Source organism: Aspergillus novofumigatus (genome assembly GCF_002847465.1).
Source record: "Aspergillus novofumigatus IBT 16806 chromosome Unknown P174scaffold_12, whole genome shotgun sequence".
NCBI classification, from domain to species: domain Eukaryota; kingdom Fungi; phylum Ascomycota; class Eurotiomycetes; order Eurotiales; family Aspergillaceae; genus Aspergillus; species Aspergillus novofumigatus.
Window position 1 is genome coordinate 586831 of NW_020194285.1, and position 14424 is coordinate 601254.

Here is a 14424-nt window from a genome sequence, read left to right on the forward strand (position 1 = left end):
AAATCATACCCTTTACTAGTGATCACCATAGATCCGCTATCATCAGGGATTAGTTGACAGTTATGAGCCCAGTTTGATTGACTGCTATTAGATACTACACTAATGAGGGAGTGAGGCCATTTGTAATAGGCCCATTTGCAATGGGTATCTCAGCGCCCCAGCAAGCTGATAGACTGATAGTTCAGCCTGGTCCTAGTAAAATAGCTAACTAGTATATTCATAATGGGTGATGTCATTGCATTTATGGCACAGGCAGTAGGTATGCTCACTGCTTTTACTATTCACTATTCTCATTCTTATTGATATAAATTCCACAAAAAAATACTTACTAATCTAGAATAAAGGTGGTGGTGCAACCATAGCTAGTAGTAGCCTTAGTGCCAGAACTAGACCTAGGCAAAACCCAACCTGGAACACCCCCTTGAGCCCAAAACCCAGCCCAGTAAAACCCAGAACACCCCCTCTGAGCCTAAGCCCAGCCTAGAACCCAACTGGGCTACCTAGTTGGGTTACCTAGGTTGTTTCATTTTAGTATAAATTTCCCAACTAGGCCATGCCAAGAGGCATAAATCTGCTGACTAACTAAAATACATACAAGACAGGACTACATAATTAATGCATATCATATGTTTGCCATGTTTATCTACCTAACTAGGTTACCCAAAACCCAGCTGGGTTCTATATGAAAGCCCAGAACCCAACTCTGAACACCCCCTTGAGCCCAAAACCCAGCCCAAGTTGGGTTTGACACATGTTTCACTTGGGTTACCCGGAACACCTGCCTAGAGTTGCATTTGGTGCAGGTTCGGGCGGGTTCAAGCCTAGTTAGCACCGAACCACTGCGGTTTCGGGTTCAAAATTTAGAACTTGCACCAAACCCAGACCCGATGCGATTCGGTTGCGGTTTTCACCGCAAAACCCGCTGCTAGGCCTATACTAACTAACCATGGTTAGATTCGGTTCGGTTTCGGGTTGGTTAAACCGCTAATTTTAACTGTTTTAACCCTTACCATTCCCCCCTTCGGGGACCCCTCTGACGCCCCTATCAAGCATGCTTATATAAAATTATGATTTTTATACAAAATATATGGTAATTATCATCATATTAATCTAGATCTAAAATATGAATTCAATATCTATAGATTTGAATGGGTGGCGGTTAAAAAATCATTTTTAAATATGGTCATTATCAACAGTCAGTCGCATATATATATAGACTACCACTACTTTCATACCAACCTATTACAGAGATGAAATTCCCTTATATCTCAGCAACCACCAGGTATTTTTAAATGATATTAATATCACTAGATAGCCTGAATCAAGGGCTATCCAGTGATACTCATATTAATTAGAAATACCTAGAATTCAGTGATTTCTAGGTAAAATGGGTGCAGGTTGGTTAACCTAATCCGGTAAACCGCAAAAACCATAACCAGCGGTTTTAACCGAACCCGAAATGGTTCCAGGGTAGAGAAACCAAACCCAAAGCAATTCCCTAGGCTTGCCCCCGACCCCGCACCGCTGCGAGTTCGGTGAGGTTCGGGTTCGATTTTTGCGGTTCGGTTATGCAACTCTACACTGCCTAGGTCTAGCCAGAACTATGGGTGAACACATCATGATTAGCAGTCTCTGCATCCAACTCATCTTCTTTATAATTTTTATGCTTACCTTAGCGACCTTTCATAGATATATCTACTTAAATCTAATATAATAAGCTCTGTAACTGGGAGGGAGTCCTAATTAAGTAAAATTTTACAGCTGGGAGCCCACTCTTTAGGGACTGTATATTACTAGCGCGCTGATTCTGATATAATTGATCTTCCACCTTGTTAAGTACACGCAGGGAATTAATGGGTATTTAATTAGCCATGAGGCATTCATGTATGTGTTTAATATAATATTGATGGTTTTTGCCATGGTCATGATGAGTGTTCTTCACCCGTCAGTAATATTAGCTAGTGATTATAAACATCATCAGGGTTTGATGGAGAGTTTGAGATCGGTACCATAGACACAGTAGAAAACATCAGTTAATTTACATTCAACTTCAGTGGAGGTGGTGTGGGAGCGTTAGAGACTGTCCCTTTTTCTGTTTGGCGGATGAGGGAGGGGGAATAGCATGTAAATTTGGTTGCTTCCTAAACAGCGATACAGGAGCCTGATTTTTCCCTAGACTAGTCCAATTTAGGATATCATCTACTGTGAGTACCATACCTATCATTTGATTCCCCCTTCTGACCAATATCTTATATAAACTCACTTAGGTACAGATGTCTGTCAGACACACCCATGCCCCTTCGATATCATAAGATACCGTGTTTTCCGGATCATACCAGGTATTCTCTTCAGGAACAGCTTGCTTCTTGCAAACATATGAGCCATACTTGCTGACACTGCTTGAGCCCTTGATGTCATCGCCATCGATTGTGAAAGTCGAAGTCTGATCACAGAATGTTGCTTGACTTCCATCAACCATGCCATCCTGGTTCCACGTGCCTTTAATGGGCACGGCAACTTCATCACTCGAAAGATTCACCACCATAACCGCATTCCATTTCCCGTCATCCTCGCATGTGAGTCCAATGGGACACTCAGAGGCTGACCAGTAGGTCATATAGAGCGCAAAGCCCGTGGATGTAGACCCGCTGGCAGAAGTGGTTGTGGAAGTAGACTGGGTTTTGGTGCTGGTCGTGGTCGGCGTGATGGTGGAAATTGTCAGGGCTGGAGTGACATCACAGACCAGGAAGGTGGTTTTGGACTTGTTAGCTTTTGTTGACAGTGTCACGCCGTACCCTCCATCACATGAGCAGTAGGAGGAGGAGCTGGTGCTTTTGATATCACAAGAGGAGGCCGAGATAGCAGTGGCTGTAGTTGTTGAAGCAGACGTCGTCACAGCGGGCGCTGCAGCTGATGCAGTTATGGTGGTGCCACTTGTCATGACAGGATCTAGGCTGGTGTATTTTGGGTTCAACCAGGATGCCACAGATTCGGCAGCGGATGTCATGGCCTCATCGGAGGCCTCAAGTAATGTGAGTGGCAGCGCGTCTGCGTCCACAGTGCCAGGTGAGAAATTAACGAACCCGGTAGGCTCACAGCTAATTGTCAACGAGGTGCAGAGAGTGGCACAGGATGTCGATGCTCCGTCTGGACAGGCATAGTCACAAACAGTCGTGACAGAAGCCGTGGCAGTTGCGCTGCACGATTCAGAAGTTGATTTCTCTTCCTCCTCGGAGCCACCACCACCTCCTTCCTGGAGACAGCTCCCTAGAAGCGCAATAGAAGATTATGTCAACGTCATGCACGATGGGCGAACTATGATATAGGTGCTTGGTTATTGAACACAGTTGACTTACCAGCTCCGCATCCAGGGCCGCAACCGAGAAGGCCACAGCCTCCTCCGCAGAATCCTAAGCCACAGCCTCCATCACACCCAAAGAAACCACATTCACCCCCACAACCAAAGAGGGAACAATCGATCTTTCCACAACCAGTAGTGTCGCCGCCAGAACTACATCCTCCATTCGAGGGTGCCTCCCCGTCGGAGTATGTGAGTATAGGGATACTTGTTCCAGGGGGTTGGATTGATGTCGCTGTCGGCTGTGGCGCCACGGTAATAACATGTGAATTGTCAAAGAAGGTCACGAGGATGGGCGTGTATGAGGTGGTGCTCGTAGCTTTAGCAACAGCGACGCCTGATATGGGTTAGAATTAAGCCAAATAATCGAAAGAGTAAGGACTCACAGTAATATTCATCAACCCAAAGTCCCGAGCAGTCTGAATTTACCGCCGGGTTCCATTCCTAAAAAGGAATGCTCAGTATGGGTTATCTATATTTCTTAGTCTCGCGTAACTTACGATGAATTGCGCAAGTGTGATGTCGTGCGCAGTTGCAATGGAATAGCATCCATCGCCGGCGATTGCTTCATAGAACTCAGTACAATCGGAAACAATTCCACTCTGGACAGCAGCAGGTGTTGTAACGGATGGCACAGTAGCGTTTGCCGTTGATGTCTTGGTGGTAAGAGTGGCACTGTAATCAGTATGGAAAAGGGGGAAAGTAGCTTCGGTTTGTGGCAAAGTCAGACCAAAGGTTGGTGGAGCAATGCTCTGCATGGGGCTCAAGTAGGCATTTCTGCCAGTTTCCGCCACAGTGATAGGCCAGAATGGTATCTCGTTGATAGTGAAGGGAGCAACGGTGATTGTAGTGGTCTTGGTCAATGTGGCCCCATCAGAGCTTGATGCAATGGTAGTCTGGTATGCTGGCCAGTCAATCGTTATAGGAGACGCTAGTGGGAATGGGGGCAGGATCATAGTGCAGGGTGGCTCGCAAGAGATCTCCTTGGTTGCATTTGTCCACAGGTCAGGTCCGACATAAATATCTTCACTTCCTCCATGGGAACCGTCGTCACCGGGGAAAACAACAGAGGCTCCGGTAAGGCCATCTGTTGGAAAGGGAAGAGTCAGAAACTCAAACCTCTTGAACGATATTGGGGATGGTCAACTTACTGGTTGCTGTTCCGTCGACGTCCAAGCTGACAGCCCAGACCATTGTTCTGCAATATACGATTAGCTCATTACCAACACTAAGGTATTCTCAAAAGCAGACTATAACCTACCCTCCAATGCAATGGGAATTTGCGTAGTCCAACTTAGCCTGAAACGAAGCCCAGTTATCATAGCTCACCCATTGATTCTCGTCAAATGTCACGATTTGAACTGAAGAGGTTTCATCATAAGTCTGGGTGGCATCGCGAGACGCATCCTTTAGAATTGCTTCAATTTCCGAGAATGAAAGCGTGCCAGCACTGTTTGTACAATCACCCGCATTACCTGTTAAGTATAATGTTAGAAACTCGTGGTGCCAATGTGACCTGGTGTACCCAGAATTTATACGTACCAACTGTCGAGAAAGGACATCCCGCAGTGACACATGACGTATCATTGAGCGTGAAGCCTAAAAAGCCCTGGAATCAGCAGTGGTTATATTTTTTCTCCCTCAAGCGGGAGGGGTACTTACTTCGGCCATAGAATCCCAGTCCCATCACAACTTGAGAGGGAGGAATATCATTCCGCCACAAAAGATCCATGGCCGAGACGATCTCCGTAAGATTGGTGTGTGCGTTGACAACAGATCCAATCCAAGGGTCATCTGCATCCCAGCCACCGTCTAAAAACAGTTAGCCTGGTACATTACATTAGCATTAACATATATTGCTCAACTTACGAAGGTCGTATGTCATCATGTTGAACTAAAGGCGCGTTAGACAGGTCTAGTAACAAGAGTCACCCTGTAAAGCTGAAAGAACTCACCCAGTCGACACTCTTTGCCATCTCCACGACATCGAAATGCTGAAGATACCAGTAGCTACTGGGTAGGGTAATAGTTAAGCCATAGCCTTTATCTGCGCTATCAAGCGCAGAGCGAAGATTTGCCAAGAAGGTTGGATAGTTGTCATAATCGGCATCTGATCCGCCACGTTCAGCGTCAACTGGGTATTCCCTTTATTTTTTCTCTTATTAGTCAAGGTATTTTGGAAGAGAGTTGTTTTTTGGTTGTTTGGGGGGCCGGAGGGGGGAGCATCAAGCAATACCAATCCAAATCCACACCATCGAATCCGTATTTGTCCAAAAAGTTCAATAATGACTCGAAGAAGGTCGATTGCTTGGACTTAGATGCCGCCAGCTCGGAAAAGGTGTTAGCAGTTGATCCAGGGTCATTGAAGGCCCATCCACCGATAGAAATCCAGACTTCTAAGTCATTCTTTCGCTTTTTCAGCGCGGTGACGCGACTGTAGAGCTCTTGCTGAGAAGTTTCCATCGGCTTTATTGTGTAAAGATCAGGGTCAATGTAAAGAAAAGCGAAATTAATGTGCGTGTAACCGCCAATTGGGATATTCTCTGGCGGCATGGTGTCACAGGCACGCTCAGAGTTCCAACCCTCATAGTATGCGATAGTCTTCGTTGCCGAAGTTCCGTCGCATACTGGCTCAGCAACAGTAGTGTCGCCACAAAAGTCCGTGGTTGTTCCACAGAAGCCAAACTCGCTGCAGCAGACATTCAGAGGGCAATTTTCGGATTTAGCATACTGAGAGCCTGAATCAGAATATCAAGAATATTAGATGATTTTGACAGTATTATAAAACATCTCTCAATCTGGGATAGCTCATACCCCACTTGTCTGCCCAGCCTGGGTAGACACCAGGATCACACTCAGCCAGCTGGGAGCAAGTCCCATTTGTACTAGCTGCAGCGATGCAGTTGGTAGATGAACAATAATCTGGGCCGTAGCCGCAAACATTCGACAACTTAGAACAGCATCCTTCAGTACAAGGATTTGTCGAGTCGCAAGAGATATCATCAGATAAAACGAACGTAAGGAAGGAAAGAAAAGAGAATGCAAAAGAAGGACGAAGATGCCGCATAGCTCTTGACAAGGTGCTCCGCCGAGACACCTTAAGGTATGGGAGCAGGAAAGTCACAAAAAAAGACGAAAAAGAGTGTATGGGAGTAGAAGATTAAGATAATCCGACGCCTTCGAGACTTTATACCACAGATTCATTTTTGACCTCTATCTACTCCGGTAATTAGTTGCATTTTGTATTGTTTTCCTAAGAATGAATCTTTAGCTATTCTGGTAAGCTTCGGGTAATTGAAAGGAGCCTTTGTAGGGCGCTAGGAGGAAAGAAACGCGGCGTTTCTCCACTCAAAAAGGTCGGATTCGCAGAAGGTAATTTTGAATGGAAGAGCTAGTATAGATATGGAACAGTGCCCTGCTGCAGCGGCCATGGTGCCTCTAGGGATATGTAGATATATTAGGGTCATTTGGTCACATCGGCACCCCTGGTTTCCGCTTGTTCTCGCTCCTTTCCTCTCGTTACCTCCAACGGTATCCGGGATGGGAGATCAACGATGCTTTGCAGATATAATTGGCTTTCCCAGCTCTACGTATCTAGACAGACCAAGTAAATATTGGAGCACAGATATGTTCCGAGTTGAACGGTCTAATCTTCTCTAATTGCAATTTTTTTCATCCTCGAACCTCAGAGCTAATGTCATATCCGCACGTCCCCTGAGGAAATTTTACTCTTTCGCGCTATGATGCTAGCATTGCTTTCAAGTTTCAACTATTTTAGTCTGCTTTAATTGTTCGGCAAAAGGCCGCGCATTTGGCAGAGTTTTTGAGCATTCGGAAAAGTCTGTTTAGAGTAGAGTTTTCCTGAATTAGAAATCGATGGATAGAGCACAAGAGAGAATGACTTGCTCTTAGGGCAATAGCCAGGCTTCGCCATTCCAAAACCCCAACGTCAGATGATCTCCTATTCCGTTCGTTGATATGAGACCATTTTCTGACTTTCCATTGCTTTTTAGTAGCATGTGTGGGTCTGTTTAATAAACAACTGACTTCAAACTAAGGCGAGTGGCACAACGGATGGAAGAACTAGCTTGCCTAGTCGATGCATTGCCCTCACTTGGCATTCACACTATATTTTCGCTAAGCTTTAGTCACCCTCCTTCGCATAACTTTTAGACAATCTCTCCGCTCTCCACCATTCATTCTACTCCGTGGGCTTTTACTCCGAAATGAGGACTGAATGAGAGAAAGCGGCCTGTCTAGCCTATTCTTGCTGTAAGTCCGTGAGAAGAGGGGAGATTGAGGGAGAGCGGGGCTGTAACATTCGCTTACATGTGAGTATGAACTATACTAAGCGGGCATCCCGTGGCATTGTGATATGGAGAAAAAATCTTACACTACTTTTTCATGTAAAATTATATTATCGCTTTGAGTTTTCCAGTCTTTGCTAACTCGTCATGCGGTTAGCTCGATTTCTCGCTTTCGGCCAATTGGGAATTCGCTGGAGTTTTGGGACCTCCCTGCACAATATAAGACTCATCTATATTCCAGCTTTCACTACATATGCTGTCTCTAGCCACTCCTTTCCACTCGTTCTCATTTGGGTCCCAAGATCACTCACTCTTTTTTCGCTCTTTTCACTATACATGAAGTGTTGTCATTAAACCTTCAATTTTCTTCTCGTCTCTCTTTTGCAACGTTGATGGTTGCTATTTCCTAAACAAATTTAGCTATTTTCATGGTTCTTTCTTGAGACCATAAGAGAAGCCCTTTGCACCATGAACTTTTGCCTGCAAAATTCCGCACGATGGTTGCTGAACTGGATAGGAATTTTCATGTTTATTGGTCAATCCTGTGCTTTGGATATCGGTAGTCGCTTTCGTGTTGAGCAGGGCCAAGGCCCTGTTACACGATCTGGAAGTGGTACCTACGGTGGAACCTGCTATGGCACGGATGCGGATTTGAGTGCCATCTATACTGAGGCAATTGACCTTGCTCAGGTGGCCTTGGATTCCTTAAACAGTTATGCTACCAGTGCGACGGTGCGCGCAACTGTAGAGACATTCTTTGGAATAAAACCCGATTCATCGTCACCTACAACGGTGTCAGCCATTGACTCAGCACAATTCGCATACGTTAAATGTTAGTTGATACTTCCATTTGCGTTATTTATTTCTACGCTGAGAGTACAGGCAGGGATTGCATTACTACCTGCCTCTTACTCTACCGATCATTGAGTAGAGGTGGACTCCAGGGTTGACATACTTCCTACTAGATATTTTCGGACAAATCATTGCTTTCTCGACAAGCACAGAGGAAGAAGAGATCTCTCAGCCGGGTTTCTTTTGCGACGATAGCTGGCGATGGAGGACGGAGATGGACTATGGATCTGATGGACAAATGAATGGCAAGACAATCTCTCAGGCGACAGGTGAGCTCAATCAATAACAAACTATTTTAAGCCAAATTTCTAGCTTGAACCAGCCCTGACATTATGATTATCATCAAGGCGGTGCTACAAAGTGGAGCTGGTGGTCTCCTTTGTACAAATCATTTCTTGGCACCGGCCCGGGCTGTGTCCACACCAACTTGGAGGCAACATTAGGGTTCACAGTCGTCTTCGACGAACAGAAGGTCTACACGATTACCATGTGCCCATATAGCTTCACTCGAGCTAAAAGAAAGGATTCCCTTAGTGCTTGGCGCTCTAAGGAAAAGATCATAGCCGACGGAACACCACTAGGGGCAGCGCTTTCAACGCCCGGTACTTTGCTGCATGAGCTAGCACACTTGGTCACGAGACAAGGTGAGTTAACCTTCTGCTTTTTATGCGATCTTGAAACCCCGTAACTGATACTCATGAATTGGTTAAAGTTGTCACCGATGAGACGCTCACTAATGGGCAAAAGGCTTACTTTCCTCCAAATGTGGCTACACTTGCCGAGGAATCAAAAGCCAAAGCTGTCAAGAATGCCGATACCTATACCTGGTTCGCCACTGCTATGTATCTTGATCAATGTGACTGGTCACGACAGATCTGCGCTCAGAGCGCCAGCAGATCAACTGTTGCTAAGCGATCGAACAATCAAACCAGCACCGATATGCCCCTGATGCGAAGATCAAACCGACGGACGTTGCTCCCTCGTGTATTGACTGGTTTGCAGGATGATCTGGAGTAAGCAATGTTTGTTGTGGTGAATGCACAAAGGGTGATTCGTGGAGGCGCTAGCGGAAGCGCCATAAGGTGTTGAAGTTCATTCAAGAAATGCCAAGGTGTACCGGATGTAGTGTTATAGAAGCTGAGTTAGGCTGATTGATGTCAGAGCCCGTCGATTCTGCTCTCAATCTATCTATATTTCTACGTTGAAATGTAATCTCTGGCCTCTTTTTCTGTTTGCATCTTCGTGTTCCTCTCAGCTTCTCTCCCAGGGATTCGGCATGCACTACCTTGTGTTCTGTGATACTTTTCCTGGGCGACTTTGATGGGTCCAAGCAATCCCTACTAGTAAATTAACTGAAAATGAGTCTTTTTAAAGTCTGTCTGTTGTTCCGTAGCACTTTTGAATGACATTGGTGCCACCCTGTGCAACCCGCTCTGCCATTGCTTTCCTTCTATAATGATACATCTGAGTCATAGGCTGGCAAATCATCTAAACGCTTCATCGCTTCAGGAGATATAGGTTGGGGAGGCTCTGGTACATAGTTCTCCGGTACATAATGAACAACCTCCACAAATTCTACATGCAGTGATTTATACCCAATCATCCCAAGATCTTTTAGCTTATCAAAGAAATTCACCATGACATCCCAAGGTGGCCTTCCGCGTGGATTATACCTCACCTTTTCTTTATAGATTTGTTCTCCTTCCTCATCAGCAAACTCAATGAAATAAGCTAACCGCCTTGCAGTTTGCCTCTGGTACTCACAAGTCCCCTCTATCCATGCAGGAATCTGGGACTTAAGCGCTGCTGAGGGATATTTAGCTGGGTCTTCACCATTAATGTGCCAGCGTGGTAGCCCTCTAAACATTTCAATAGAGTAGATAGCTTCCTGATCTAAGTCTGCAGGGAAATAGATTATCAGGACCTCATAAAGCCTCTGTGGAGGGAAAAGCGGGTTTGCGCGTATAATCTTCCCAGCACCAGGGATTGGCCAGGCCACTTCTTGGCTCCATAAGCGATGTACAAGGGCTGCATTTAATCTGAGGAAAAGCTCTGAGGTAAGAAACTCCTCCCTGTCTTTGCTGCTTCTCCACTCTAGTAGTTGGTTAATTATTAGATATTTAGAAGACGGCATAGCATATTCTATATTAAAAGGCTAATGGTGCTTACCGATAATCAACCACTCAATCTCACTTAGTTCACGTGGACGGCCCCGAGCGATAACAATGCATTCTTTGAGTTTATGTATCTCTTGGAGGGTCGCAAAAAGTTCATCATTATTTAGGATGACACCATTAGGTGGATCTTTGAGTGATATCCATTCTACCAATCTGCGGCTCTGAGGTGGCCTTTCCACGGCAGATGGATCTTCAGTGTTTATTTTCATGGTAGTGTTGTTGATAGCATGCAAGTCATTCTGTTGCTTTTGATGCGTGTTTTATTGTAGTCTTCTCAGCATTCATTTCACTGGTATGTGTGACTGATCGAGTAACAGGCATGGTGTTGTGGCGAACTAATAAGGCGGTGCTAAATAAAGATAAAGTGGTTGAGGATTTTCAAGAGGAGAGGGGAGAGGTTATATAATATTGAATTATATGACCGCTTGCCCGATTGGGAAGTGATTTGATTTCTCCGTGCCGCCTCTTGGCGATAATATTTCGGCCAAATATTCGTCATTTGATCAGCCAAATCCCGGCCTCTAATGGAAGGGATAAATAGGAGCTAGATAGTCATTCATTTAGAAGATCAGACCTTCATTCATTTTCGATTGGCCATAGAAATTGCTAGCGATTTGTAATCAATACAGTATTACTATTTTCAATAGTTATGAGCCCGGCTTGCCCTTAAGGGACGCACGGATTGACTTCTGCTATCATTCTTCCAAGGCCTGCATATTGGAGAGCTCTATCTCATAGCATTAGCGAGATATCTCATTGGAATTGCCTGATTCGGAAGAATTGAAGATATATCAACACCGCCGTCACCCCAAAGCTAATATGGACTACTATGCTGAACAATCAGATCCACTACAAAGGTCTCCATCGTGCTAGATAAGCCCGATGATTGGTGGACATGGGACTCACATATAATCAGCCTAGCCCGAACCCATGGAGTGCTTGATATACTCTAGGAGAGGAGGCCTTACCCATTCCGCGATTCGACCGACTCATCTGATGGTTCTAGCCAATTAACAGGTGAAGTTGGCCTCAGCAGAACCCCAAGCAACAGAAGCAAGCCAATCAGATGGCTCATCAACTACTGCAGCCGCCCAAAGGCTCCAGCAAGCCAACCGATATCGAACTAGCATTATATACTGAAGAATTGGCGATCTATAAGGAAGATAAGGAGCAATATCAACTAGATCATCAAGGCCTCGCGGCTATCTAGACACTATGGAGCAAATAGTAGCCAGGGAACATCTCCAGCAGCTAACCAGCTAATCAGATAATAAGGTTAAGAGATATTGAAAGCTTAAGGCCAACCTAAAGCCTTTAATCAAAACGCGAATGAACAATATCCAAGAGAGATATCAAAAGCTTGCTGCTAAGCCAGCCAATTAGAATGTATCAAGCTGGCTAAGCGAGTGGGAGAAGGTACTGAGTGTGTGTACTAAACTAAATATAACATAATATACTGGATATATAGGCACCAGGACCTTCCTCATGGCGTTAAAAAAGATTAAATCTCAATATGCTAGCATTCGATTGGATCATCTGCTAGAGGACAGCAAGCTGAGTGTCTTTGATGAGATCTCTCATTATCAAAAACACTAGGAAAGCCTTAGCCAGAGAGAACAGAAGAACATCTTTGCCATGTTTAAGGGACAATCCTCTAACCAATCAAATTCTGATTCAGCTAATCAGAATCGTGGATTCGAACAGCCTAAGCGAGATGACTACCCCTGCGGAGAAAGGCACTTGTTTAATAAGTGCCCATATATGATTAAATTAATACAGCCAAAGGGATGGAAGCCGAAATCTAGATATTATAGAACAATTCAAGAAGATTAAGTAAAATCCAAGGGTAAAGCACGCAATGGATGCAGCAATTTAAGCAAGCTAATCACAATCAGAATCAGGAAGCATCTCGCACGGCAATGAGGCATTATAAGAAGCAATTCAGCAGTGTTCTCTATGGGCAGGAACACATATAAACTGGCGAGATAGCTGGATCATTGATTCGGGAGCAGATATCAACATCTGTAATGATTAAACTCAATTCCTCACCTACAAACCAGTGGAGGGAGAGTATGTGTGTTTTAGAACCATTAAAGTGAAAATCCATGGATAGGGAAAGGTTAAACTGCGAGCAATTAGAATAAATCAGAAGCTGCACATCTTAGAAGTCGGTTAAGTGGCTTACATACCTAATTGCCATACAAATCTGCTCTTAACTTTTCAGATGAAAAGGCATGGATATTATCTTAATCAACGCACCAATGTAATAGAAGATCAGAATAGGAAGCTGATCTGCCGCCACTTAATTAAAACATAATATGGAGATCATGGAATATAATCCGATATCAAATATCTTTGCAATGAACCAATACTCAGAGAGGCCCCATGAATCAGCTGAAACTAGCGAACGATGGTATCAACGGCTAGCACACCTGGGAGATGAAGCCGTACAGCACTTAGAGGAGGCCTCAATAGGTGCCAAAGTGTTGAGCTGCAAGAGATCAATCTGCGAGACATGCAGGCTAGCGAAGGCTGCTAAGCAGATATCTCAGACCCTAGAGAGAGGTCTATAGAGCCGTTTAAAAGCGTTTCATTTTGATTTGATTCCACTATTAATTACCCACAATAGAGATCATTGGGCGACACATTTTCATTTATGAATCAACTAGATGGCATGTAATCTACACACATCCAGATAAAGATCAGCTTAATGGCCTAATAAAGCAATTCATCTAATAGGTCAAAACACAATTTAGCCTCAAGCCAAAGAAGATGTTTTCTAACCGCAAGCCAATACTTAGAAATGGAATATATCCGCACTTATGAAATCTAAGGGCACCAAGATCTATCATTTAACTCAATATATTGATGAGCAGAAAGGGCTGATTAGACTGGTCGTGGGTTGGGTTTGGATGGATCCGCAGGGGGTTCAATCCAACCCACATGGGTTTTGGGTTGATCCACCACCTATCTGACCCACCCTCATATCCATGCGGGTTGGGTTGCGGATAACCATTCTACCCATATCATACACGTGATTTTAGACTATACTACTTTTTGGTAGGCGGAAAGACCTAAGAATCTAGACTCATACTACTTTTAGTAGGTAGAAAGATCTCTCTTTGAGAGAATATCATCGAATATTCTATTATTCTGCCGGTCACGTGCACCCAATGGTGTTATCCATATCCATAGGTTGGATGCCATCCACCCATATCTATGTGGGTTGGATCAGGGTCGACCCCCATCCAACCCAAAGTGCGGATTGGGTGGGTTGGATATGGATTTGCGGATTGGGTCAGCCAGTCTAGGGCTGATTGAACGTTCTAGGAAGACAATTATCAAAATAGCCCAAAGCATGCAAATCAGTACACAACTGCCTGAGAAGCTATGCGCGCATATATTCCAGGCCACTACCTATCTGCAGAATAGACGACCGCGCAGAGAGGCAGTAGAGGAGAATGGTCAAACAAAATGGATATGGATCACACCCTATAAGAAACTTTATAGCAAGAAGCCATCATTAGCAAATCTCCACATATATAGATGCAGAGCTTACATTAGGCACTATAAGATTCCAAGAATGAAGAAGCTGGATCCGCGCGCCTAGGTAGGCTATCTAGTCAGCTATACAGCATCCAATATATATAGAAGATATGGAATCCAGTAACTAGAACAATCACTAACAAGAGAGATGTGACATTTAATAAAGACGTCCTATTTAATCCAA

General features: G+C 44.5%; 4 protein-coding genes across 4 annotated transcripts; 2 read left to right on the top strand and 2 right to left on the bottom strand.

Moving 5' to 3' along the window:
* Positions 1–1819: 1819 nt before the first annotated feature.
* P174DRAFT_380027 (uncharacterized protein) lies at positions 1820–2014 on the top strand (the record flags this gene model as incomplete). The annotated part of the gene is made up of 1 exon (XM_024822950.1): positions 1820–2014. A coding segment is annotated over one exon (195 nt), but the record flags the coding sequence as incomplete, so codon positions are not given.
* A 249-nt stretch (positions 2015–2263) lies between these two features.
* P174DRAFT_397811 (putative class V chitinase) lies at positions 2264–6425 on the bottom strand (the record flags this gene model as incomplete). The annotated part of the gene is made up of 13 exons (XM_024823816.1): positions 2264–3048; positions 3097–3263; positions 3353–3695; positions 3745–3802; positions 3859–4445; positions 4510–4556; positions 4620–4833; positions 4901–4957; positions 5021–5170; positions 5228–5252; positions 5314–5503; positions 5595–6096; positions 6173–6425. 13 exons carry the CDS (start codon positions 6423–6425, stop codon positions 2264–2266), a joined length of 3378 nt encoding a protein of 1125 aa, XP_024677436.1.
* Positions 6426–8190: 1765 nt separating this feature from the next.
* P174DRAFT_379765 (uncharacterized protein) lies at positions 8191–9534 on the top strand (the record flags this gene model as incomplete). The annotated part of the gene is made up of 4 exons (XM_024822935.1): positions 8191–8497; positions 8610–8786; positions 8961–9161; positions 9230–9534. 4 exons carry the CDS (start codon positions 8191–8193, stop codon positions 9532–9534), a joined length of 990 nt encoding a protein of 329 aa, XP_024677437.1.
* A 410-nt stretch (positions 9535–9944) lies between these two features.
* Positions 9945–11015, bottom strand: P174DRAFT_516426 (uncharacterized protein; the record flags this gene model as incomplete). The annotated part of the gene is made up of 3 exons (XM_024832335.1): positions 9945–10611; positions 10687–10939; positions 10998–11015. 3 exons carry the CDS (start codon positions 11013–11015, stop codon positions 9968–9970), a joined length of 915 nt encoding a protein of 304 aa, XP_024677438.1. The 3' UTR covers positions 9945–9967.
* Positions 11016–14424: the final 3409 nt, after the last annotated feature.